The following is an 11253-nucleotide window of genomic DNA, read 5'->3' as shown; positions in this document are numbered from 1 at the left end:
AACTTTTCTACTCTCCGAAAACCATTATTCAAAATAAAATTTAAAAAAACGTATACATTTTTACAAGGATTCACTAAGTGTGAATATTATATCAAAAAAATTAAGAATCGATATGATAAATGTAAGGGATAAATAACTAATGTGGATAAAAGAGTGTAATACAGTATGAAAAAAAGGGATTGTTTACAATTTATCCAGTCGATATTGCGCAAAGGATAAAATATAATATCGATGCAATATTAAATCATTATGAAAAGCACACGATAGTAGATATAATTTTCATAATACATAAGATTTTTTTCGAATATTTAAACTGACCATAGTAAACTAAACAAAGCACAAATAATAATACTCATAATACCGGGAGTAGAACGAGTATTATAAGTATATGCTGAATTCGATAAAGTGAAATTAACTACCATTGCAGAGAATTTTGATTGTTGGTATTTTGGAACAATTATCGATCTCTTTACTGTTGGATAGCCATCAGCTGAGATTGTGAAATTATATCTTCCTGGTAATAATATTCGCCAGTAATCACCAGAGCGATCGGTTCGCACTACATGTTCTCTATGATCGGTTTGGATAACTGCATTAGCGATGCCTTTACCATTTGCATCTGTAACAAATCCTTTGATTCCAAGATGAATTGCTTGAATATACGCAATTAATGCAGGACGATTTTCTTGCCATAATTCAGGTAATTGTTTGCTATTAGGATATTTGCAACAACCTAATTCTAAGGTGATTTCCATCCCATTAGAATTCAGGTAGACGTAATCTTGCATACCACCAAATATTGGATAATACTTTGCTCCATTAACAATACCGTTGGGAAATTGTTCACTGGGATTATCAGAGCAATTAGGTTGGCCATAATGCATAAGAAGATGATTATTAGCGTAAACTTTAGATAACTGGATAAAAACATCATCATCTGGTGATCGACTATAAATATTTTGGTGAATAAGATGAGGTTTGACACTATCGTAGGGATAATTTGCGACTAATGTGCCACCATGTAGATTGGCCGATAAGACGAAGGGAATCTTTTTGATCCAATCCATTATAGCAGAGACTTCAGGCTGAACAGATTCCTTCCTTTCTAAGTATGGATCGTCAAAATTACGATTAAGATCTTTATAATTGGCATTATAGCGACCCTGAGTACCTGTACAATGGCCTTGGACGGCTATTTCGAAACCATCAGGATTCATCGATGGCATAATGTGGATACGAGTTGTATTCAGCAATTGAGTTATATCATCGATAATATTGTAATGATTTAACAAATATTTCGCTAAATGTAATAACATTTCACGACCAACAGCTTCATTGCCGTGCATATTCGCTACGTATTTAAATTCAGGCCTGCCAGGTACATGTTGATTTGGATTTATACCGATTGCTAAAACTAAAAGTCGACGGCCTTGAACAGATCGACCAATATCGTAAAGGTGCGATATCGATGGATGTTGATGTTGTAAACTTTGTAAAAATGTCAACATTTCCTGGTAATGATGATAATCAAATTCAGGTGATTGTATGCCTTGGGCTTGATTGAAAGTATAGGTAGACCACCACATTAATATTACCAAGAGAAGCCACGGTTTAGGAGTTGTTGCCCATCCCATGGTCGATTCTAGTTTTGGAAAAAAAATTCAGTCACTCACATTGCTTAATATCATATAATAGGTAAATATTACGGGCCAATACGTGTATTGGCCGAATATCGGGTTTTGGTCGTAACATATACTGTATATACGTATATAGTTCATGTAAAGTTAATATCGTGTAGCATGTAATTATAATTATCTATGACAGGCTAATATAGTTAATGTAGCAGGTACTTGAAGTAAAGTTGTATGTAAGAATGATCCGTTAAGTAAGAAGTGATCCAGTAAGGAAGTGTCTATCTGTTAGTTTAGCACCTCTTCAATTTAGATTTATTGGAGAATACATTAAATAGGGCAGGGCAAAACTTTGAGCGTCTATTAGTGAGTCGAAGTAAAGTTGTATGTAAGGATGATCCGTTAAGTGAGAAGTGATCCAGTAAGGAAGTGTCTATCTATTACTTTAGCACCTCTTCAATAAATTTATTGGAGAATACATTAAGAAGGGCAGGGCAAAACTTTGAGTGTCTATTAGTGGGCCGAAGTAAAGCTGTGTGTAAGGATGATCCGTTAAGTAAGAAGTAATCCAGTAAGGAATTGTCTATCTGTTAGTTTAGCACCTCTTCAATAAAATAAAATTTATTGGAGAATACATTAAGAAGGGCAGGGCAAACTTTGAGCGTCTATTAGTGGTCCATTGATTCCTATTTTCTTTATAATCACAATTATACAACAGTTCTATACCGATATTTACTTATAACCTTGTAGCTCCATGCCGTCTGTGCGGTGAAATTGTAGTTAATCACACATACAATTCTCTATAATCTGACCGGTACAGTAGGAAAAAAATGCGACTAAGTCAATATTGATGCTATTGATATTAAAGCCCCAAACCAGTGGATGGAGTCATGTACTAAATATGCATAAAGCTTTTGTGAAGATCCCACATTATGTACGAAACTGTCAAGTAGAATGCATAATTCATGTCACGTTTCTTTCTTTCAATCGTGGATGTAACTATGATACGAGATGAACGAATAATGACAAGGATATTGAAATACAGTAGGTTAAGATTGGACATTGGTATGAATATTGGATGAAATCAATAACGTAGTCAATTTGAGAATTATGTTGGAATCAAATAACTTAGTAAGTTAATAACGTATTACAATATCGATTCTTGTAGGGCCTTGATGACGCTGTGCTTTATTGACAACATCAGGATTTTTGTGTACTTAAGATTGTCTAACTACTGTGACTAATGGATCTATTTAGTAAGTACGACAATGACGAGGTATTTCTGTCAAGACTAATATACGAGTTGAGTGTTTGACGAAAAAACTGTTAAATCTCTAGCTCGTCGAGAAATAGGAAAGCAACAAAATTGAATGGGATCCTCTATCGTAGCTGAGCGCCTTTTTTGTCGAAATGAAACAAGAAAGAAATTGTTTCAATCGCATCACTGTAGACAATGTTTACAGAGGGCGACGACAAAGTAACATTTACATTCTTCATTTACGCCATGGTATCGAGCCACAGTATGGATTGTTTGGCCGTCGTCTTGTTGCTTTTAATTAACATAACTAATTTATATCAATGCTATGAATAAAATAGAATAGGGCAAATAATGGTAGAAAAATTGCAAGTAATTTACTTCATTGGCACGATAATATTGCATGATGAAGGATAATTAATGTATGTAATTGGAATACGTACATCCATTTGACAGTTATTTAAGAGTAGTTGAAGACTTTTAGCGTAATTAAAGTAAGTTTTGGTCATCGATATAAGGAGTGGCGGCCACATTGTCATCATGGACTAGACTACAATCAAATGTCGTTTGGATGTAATGCAAGTAAGGATGCAAAGAAGGATCAATTACGATTATACCTATTTCTCCTTAGAAAGATGACAGTGCTAGTAGAGTGTGTCCGTTCAAGGCATTTGTTTAAACTGATCCAAGTTGAATGATGGGGGGGGGGGGAAATCAGTTTTTATCGTTCTCGTCCTAGATAAGTAACTGGTCATCTCGACAAGGGATGGATACTGAACGTCTGTTTAGCTAGTGCGGCATTTTAAAATTTCAGTCTACTTATCTCACCTGTTATTTGGCAATCAGCACGTTGGATGATAGTGAAATTGAGATGGTGTCGTTGTACTGTACCTTAAGGTTGAAGACGATAATCAAGTATTATTAATTAATTGAAGATGCCGCTTTGATGAGTAATGAGTCACTAATGACGTCTATCATGTATAGAATGAATGCAATCCCGTAGTCAACCAACTAATTGATCGTGATATCTTGACACATTGATCAGGTTCCAACTATTTGAATTGAATTTCAATTCACGATATGCCACTATATTGAATTTATTTGTACAGTCTATATAGGGATTGAAAATGAATTGTCGTTCAGCACGACTGCACACGTTGATGGGATGGAAATTGAATTTGAACAGCGTCGGATTGGAATCCAGTCGATCAAAGTCGATACGAATATGACAGTTTTTCTTTGTCCTACGGAGTGCAGTAATGATGGGAAGAATTGGAATTTTCCTTGACTGCGTACCATGCAGGAATGAAAATATTGTACAGCAAATAGTGGGTTGTTCACTGTTGTCACACTAATCAACTATTGCACCAGTGTGATCGATGTTGATCACCTTCTGTAGACACGTTTTCTACCAGTGTCCTTGTCGACGAGAACGAATGGCGAAGTATTAACTACAATTCTTCATGCATAAAATGCATAGAAATTACTTCCGAATTCATTCAATAATACCAACTTGATGACAAGTAGTTTGACTTGATCGATGAACGATATGTTATCACGCTTTTCTCCTGATGTTCAAGCGACGAAGGCGATGATCGATGTTGCTTATCAATAAGAGAGAATTGGAAGATTGAGAAGAGAGACTTGACTACAATTCTTCATGCATTTCATGCACTGAAATTAATTCTGAATTCATTCAATAATACCAACTCGATGACAAGTAGTTTGACTTGATCGATGAACGATATGTTATCACGCTTTTCTCCTGATGTTCAAGCGGCCAAGGCGATGATCGATGTTGCCTATTAATAAGAGAGAATTGGAAGGTTGAGAAGAGAGACTTGACTACAATTCTTCATGCATTTCATGCATTGAAATTAGTTCTAAATTCATTCAATAATATCAACTCGATGACAAGTAGTTTTACTTGATCGATGAACGATATGTTATCACGCTTTTCTCCTGATGTTCAAGCGACGAAGGCGATGATCGATGTTGCCTATCAATAAGAGGATTGGAATGTTGAGAAGAGAGACTTAAAATGGATTGGATCGTCCCTATTGCTATACAAGGCCATCAAAATTACATTAGCAAGACAAAATGATTTCTCGTCGGCATTTGATTGTAGTCCAGGTTAGACGATGTCTGGCCATTCAATGACCTTGTGTACAATAGCAATCATCCTAGCAAGCCAAATACGGAGTCCATCCATCTGCCTCGTCCGAGTGACGACAATTTGACAAGCTTCAGTATGAAGCACGACAGACTAAAACTGATCCATCCGTCCGCTCGGTCTGACAGTTTTACAAGTTACAGTATCGCGGACACGCTAAAACTGAAATCAATCCTATCAAGGCAAATGAGTCCATCCGTCTGCTTCGTCTGTCCGCAGGCAGGAGCCGAACGACAATTTTACAAGCTACAGTATCACGCACGACTGGCTAAAACTGATCCGATTATCCGTCCGTCGTCTCTGTCCGCAAGCAGGAGTCGGACGACAATTTTACAAGCTATAGTATCACGCAAATCAGGAGAGAAAGCAGCTCTTTCTCCTCTTCCTACAAGTCCTCCCCCCTGACTGTCAATACTAGTCAACGTACGCCATGAGAGTCAGAAAGCCTGCTAACGCCACTGTGTAAAACTTAATCCATCGTAAACAGGCGTCAATGAGCGTGTAACATTGCACAAGTAGCTCAATGCACGCACTCTAGCACTTGCACCGGGAAATAGGAAAAGAAAAAAATAGATACTGTATTGAGCTCTGCTTGTCAGTTACCTGGCCATAACAACATCTTACAGTACTGTACTGTCTATTGCTATTTGCAAGCCTGTGATATCTTGTTTGTCTTTTTTTCTCATTTATTTAATGGCGTGCAACATAGCACAAGTAGCTCAATGCACGCACTCTAGCACTTGCACCGGGAAATCGGAAAAGAAAAAAATAGATACTGTATTGAGCTCTGCTTGTCAGTTACCTGGCCATAACAACATCTTACAGTACTGTACTGTCTATTGCAATTTGCAAGCCTGTGATATCTTGTTTGTCTTTTTTTCTCATTTATTTAATGGCGTGCAACATAGCACAAGTAGCTCAATGCACGTACTCTAGCACTTGCACCGGGAAATCGGAAAAGAAAAAAATAGATACTGTATTGAGCTCTGCATGCCAGTTACCTGGCCATAACAATATCTTACAGCACTGTTCTGTCTATTGCAAGCCTGTGATATCTTGTTTGTCTTTTTCCACGTTTATTGAATTAATTAATTAATTCATTATTTAATATTGACCAAAATGGCTGCAAGGTACAGTCCACAGCTTGCAGAAAATACAGTACAGTACAGTATTTTCAATCCATCGGAAGATGTACTGTACACTGTAGACACTACACTCAGTAGCCATGGAGAGTCTGAGACCTTGCCCTCCCCTCCCTCCCCCCATCTTATTTCATCAAGCTCATCGCCATTGGGCCAGTTGGAAATCGTCTCTGATGGCCAATATCATCGTGTAATCGATCCATTTGTGGATTAGGCTAACAGTCAATATGGTCAGTTATCTTGAGTAACAGTGATAGGACCGAGCGGATTATTACTGTACTGTATATCAGTATACTGCATTGTCGGCATGTCCCATTCTATTGCAAGAGACGATAAGAATCCAAACGTCAAGGCTAATATCGTCAGCCTTGAAGATATCCTAAATCAGTTTCCTCAACCCTGGCATCAGTTGCTTTCGTATTCAGCCGAGAAGAATTCTCCATACAGTAATGAAATCGAAAAATGGCTAAATGAATATCACGATAAAACAGGCTTGGACTGGAATGCTCTAGTGAAAGCACTCATGCAACATCCTGCATGTCCTCAATCGCACAGGTAAAACCAATGATTCCACTGTACAACAATATTTTAAAATTCACGATACTAGAGGAGAAATGCAGAGCAATTTATACGGTATAACGATAGCTTTTAGTTCTATACACAAATAGTTCAGTAAGGTTTTTACAAATGAAATGCATTGATGGAGTGACTTTTGCAGGAATAATATACGTAGAATTGGAAATTACTGTACGTACGAGTATTGGCTTATACGAGTATGCATACCCGTCTAATGAATTGATTCATTCTATTATTCATTCATTTATTCATATACATTTAGCCTGCCGGTCCTACTTTGGCTGCCATTACATGTCCAACGTAGCCTTTTATATTATATCCATCGTCATTATTACGCTGTTCATTCAGAGTATTTAATTCATTTGGTCGATTCTTTAAACAAGCATCATCTAACGGATAGCTGGAGTAACATGTTCGTGCGGATGCTAAAATGTGATATTGACAAAAGAACTCTTTCCTCGAGCAATAATTATTTAACAATGTCAATGTTGGAAATGGAAAAGAACTGTTTATCCAGTCACTTTAAAAATGACTCAGCTCAAATTTGTAATACTTTAAAGACCGTTGGTCCTCAAATACAGTTGCTTAATTCTACTACTGATGATATTCGGACTGTAGATGGTGCTAGCCGTGACAACATGGATCACAGCGATTCTGTTCAATTCAATGCAAGCGATCAAACTAGTAGAAGTACTCCAGACCGTTTTAATAATAGTGATTATCATGATCGAGAGGTTGCAGTGATTGCTTACAATCAACCTCTACAAACCGATGCTAAATTTCAAGCTGAATTATCAGGGAACCCATTCCCAAATACTACGTCACATAAAAGAAAAGCTCCGACGATGGATAGTGATGTAGACAGTCAAGATAATGATAGCAAAAGAAGTAATCAAGAGACTATGATTGCCATAAACAAGGCAGAAGACGACAGTGTCGCTAGGTCAAACATCGGTGATGTGTGCGAAAAACTAAAAGAATTATTAATGTATGAAAACGAAATTTTGATCCAGAAAATGGATGAACCTGACTATCAGGACAGCTTCATCTCATTTCTTACCAGCTCATTTGATGAAATGCAAATAATATGCCAACAAATTCAATTGAATCAGGTTAGCTTAGAAAAATTGGCTACCATTTCCCGTCTATACTGCTATCATCATCTCAACGCAAACTTAGACAACTGTCGTATTTTTTGTCAACTATCCATCTATCCACACTTGTCAGTACTAAATAGTTCAGCTCCTCGCGAACTTTTCTATTGCATTGAATGCTTTTTAAAACGATATTCAGAACCTTTTATAGACGGTTGTTGTCTGCAATTATGGAATAATGAACTTCAGCCTGCACAAGTAGAATTAATCAAAACATTAATAGAAACATCATTCAGTCAAGATAATTGCTTCTATTTCTTAACTCAAATTATCCAAAAACACCATAACAACACCAATAAATCAAAATGGGATGAAAATCATTATATCGTTATCCAAGGTATTATTCAAAAGCGCCTTAAACTCGACTCGAAAACAATATTAGAATTATTATCAATACTATATCAAAATGCTTTAGATATGGCATCATCAACTAATTTTATTACCCTTATAATCAATATTATTAATAATTATAAAGAACAGATAATACCCTATACTGACTTACTCTATCAGATTCTACAAAATAACAAAACACTTTTGAAGAGGTCTACCCTTGCCAAATTAAAACGGTTGCGATCCAGTTAGGATTGTTACTAGATTAAAATATCAATTAATTTTTGTAAATTGTGCATTAGTTGTCACATTAGCGATTTTCTCCTTCGCTGCATCCTGTAGTAAATGTACTGTGTATAGTACAGACTATTAGAACCACAGTGATGATTGACTTAACGTCTGATACGCGTACATCCGGAAGATTCTTGTAAATAAAAGAGTACAGTATGCTGTATCACGTATTCAGGCTGACTGATTGATTGCTGTTATAATCTATTTGTTTACTTCTGTAGATAGATGTACTGCAATTCCATGTTAATTATTATTTAATTATTAATCATCTATTGGGCTTTTCCAGCCATTCTCATTTTTCTTCTTTCTCACAAGTAAACAGTATATAATATCAGTAAATTCGTTGCTATTCGTACGACTGTACGTTATCCTAGCGCTATTTGATACTAATTATACTGTAACTTATTGTATATAACTCATTAACTCTTTTTATCCATTCTTGTAATGGTAGGTATAATACGTCATTCAACCACATTCAATTTATAAATAAATTGATCAATTTTAATGAATATGACGTGTATTACTTAGATTAAATACTACAAAATTGGATAGTTAAGCTATTTGATATCGATTTCGATTTACTGTACATGGTCAATCAGGCTTTTCAATAAATTAAGAAAATTGGATCGCAGTTTAAAGGCTCATTTTATTGAGAGCAATAAATCCTCAAGAATGTTTCTAGTACGACTCATACTCAGTTGTGGTAGCGCTTAAGCGTATTAAAGACTTTTTAGTGATTACCTATAATTACCCTTAAACTTAAAATTACTAGTCGTAAATTCATTAGTTATAATTGATAGGAAGTTTTATTGATATTCCAGCATACTGACATCATTACTACTTCCAAATTGTTTAAGGTTCAGGAATAGATAATAATCATGAAATAATTATTTGTAAAACGTATTGCTATATTCTATTCATCGGATTAACTAGTCATAATTTATCGCATAATATGCTGTTATTTTTCTAATTTGACCCTGATCCATCTTACTGCTGTGAAGTTATGACCGGATATACTACGCGTTGACATTCAGTAGGTGGGTCAAATATGGTTGGATCTTTGATGCCAACGGTAACATTTGCGAAAATTCGAATATCGAATGCTCCTGGTTGAGTAACTGCTGCCATGCTGTCAACGAAACTTTTCATCACAGTGATATTAGTTATAGGTATGCAATCCTTATGTGTAACGATTTCTTCAATAACAGCATAATTTTTGTCATAAACAGATTCATAGTAGTCCATAAGCTGATCACCAATCGACATCGATCCAATAAATCGGGCATTTTCTATTTTTTACAATAAGAATATTTTTATTAGCTTACTTTAAAATACAATCTTACGCAATATAGTAACTTTTATACCAAAAAAATTGTTAAAATTTGGATAAGTAATTAAAAGAAAGCAACTATAATGAGTACAAATTTTGTAATAAAATGAAAAAAATTTTAAAGAAATGGATTTGAGTTGTCTCTTCCCTTATTATTTGAACTATTTCAATTTTAAATTTTGTATTCCTTTTATATATCTCATTTTACTATGCAACTTCAATTTTTAAAGTTGATATTTATTAGCAATTAATGGATCACATTACAGTATAGTATTAGAACATCTTATTTATGACATACAGATATTTCTAGCAAGCACACCTATATATTACTTAAATTAATTTATTAAAAATTTCTCTGCATTAAAAGGTTTAGGATAATCCTGATTTTTTAAAAACTTAGCTAAATTTTTTTTATATAATTTTTTGGGCTATTGATACACAATTTAAATAGAATTAAATAACAGTCTAGCTTTTTATTTGCTTAAAATTATCACAATTTTCACTTTACCAAGCCGTATAACAATTAATAACTGTGTCATAAAAAACGTTACAATATATATACGTATAGATACACAAAATAATTTTGCCTTACTTGGTAGACAACGTCGACGAAGGGGCCAACTAATTTCAAAAAATGTACATTTTCCTTTGAGGATATTATACCTTAATCCCTAATATTTTTAGGACAAAAATAAGTATACAAATGTTAGGGTAATGAATGATTACATAAACATCTCATTTTAAAGCATTAAAATTAAGCAAATATAACATAAGCTTTACTTTTTGGTATAAGGTTATTTGAGTCACTAATCTTCCGTTGAAATAGAATTGTTCCAATGTCTTTTCATTTTCAAAATCGTAATGAAATCGTAATGCATCAATTCCTACTTGTGGGTAAGGATCGTTATTTGAGATATCAACCATTTTTTGATAACGAAAACCTTCAAATTTATCCGGTGGACAACAAGCTGAAACATTTTGAGCTATAAAAGTCAAACAGAAAATGGCAACGACTACGTAGCATAAGACGGGCTTCATGCTTATTCTAAAAAGGTAACGATTTATTTTTAGGCTCCTTTTATAGATATACTGTTGAAGTGATTTCACCGTAAGGTATTTACGAAATGAACGTTAATTTAGAAAGGTCAGGTATTTATACTTGATAGATGAATGATGTTGTCTGTTAGAATCAACATAACCTCACGTATTAACTACGGCAAGTCTTAGAAACAATAACTGTCAATATAGATTGACTGATAATTTTTAAAAATTTTTTACACGTCATTGAGATATTTTACGTAGTTTATGAGGTGAATGCAAATTCAATGTATTTTAATTATACAACAGTCAATCTTTTGATAATTTACAAAT

General features: G+C 34.7%; 3 protein-coding genes across 3 annotated transcripts; 1 reads left to right on the top strand and 2 right to left on the bottom strand.

The window, feature by feature from the left end:
• Positions 1-308: 308 nt before the first annotated feature.
• On the bottom strand, positions 309-1586 carry TRIADDRAFT_18200 (uncharacterized protein; the record flags this gene model as incomplete). Its single annotated transcript, XM_002108009.1, has 1 exon — positions 309-1586. One exon carries the CDS (start codon positions 1584-1586, stop codon positions 309-311), a length of 1278 nt encoding a protein of 425 aa, XP_002108045.1.
• Positions 1587-6508: 4922 nt separating this feature from the next.
• Positions 6509-8513, top strand: TRIADDRAFT_52119 (uncharacterized protein; the record flags this gene model as incomplete). Its single annotated transcript, XM_002108748.1, has 2 exons — positions 6509-6756; positions 7040-8513. 2 exons carry the CDS (start codon positions 6509-6511, stop codon positions 8511-8513), a joined length of 1722 nt encoding a protein of 573 aa, XP_002108784.1.
• A 1026-nt stretch (positions 8514-9539) lies between these two features.
• On the bottom strand, positions 9540-10920 carry TRIADDRAFT_52118 (uncharacterized protein; the record flags this gene model as incomplete). Its single annotated transcript, XM_002108008.1, has 3 exons — positions 9540-9841; positions 10475-10553; positions 10663-10920. The coding sequence occupies 3 exons, from the start codon at positions 10918-10920 to the stop codon at positions 9540-9542; spliced, it is 639 nt and encodes a 212-aa protein (XP_002108044.1).
• Between the last annotated feature and the right edge of the window lie 333 nt (positions 10921-11253).

This window comes from Trichoplax adhaerens, genomic scaffold (genome assembly GCF_000150275.1).
Source record: "Trichoplax adhaerens TRIADscaffold_1 genomic scaffold, whole genome shotgun sequence".
Classification (NCBI taxonomy): domain Eukaryota; kingdom Metazoa; phylum Placozoa; class Uniplacotomia; order Trichoplacea; family Trichoplacidae; genus Trichoplax; species Trichoplax adhaerens.
Note: the sequence above shows the minus strand (reverse complement) of the source record. Positions and strands in the feature narration are given on the sequence as shown.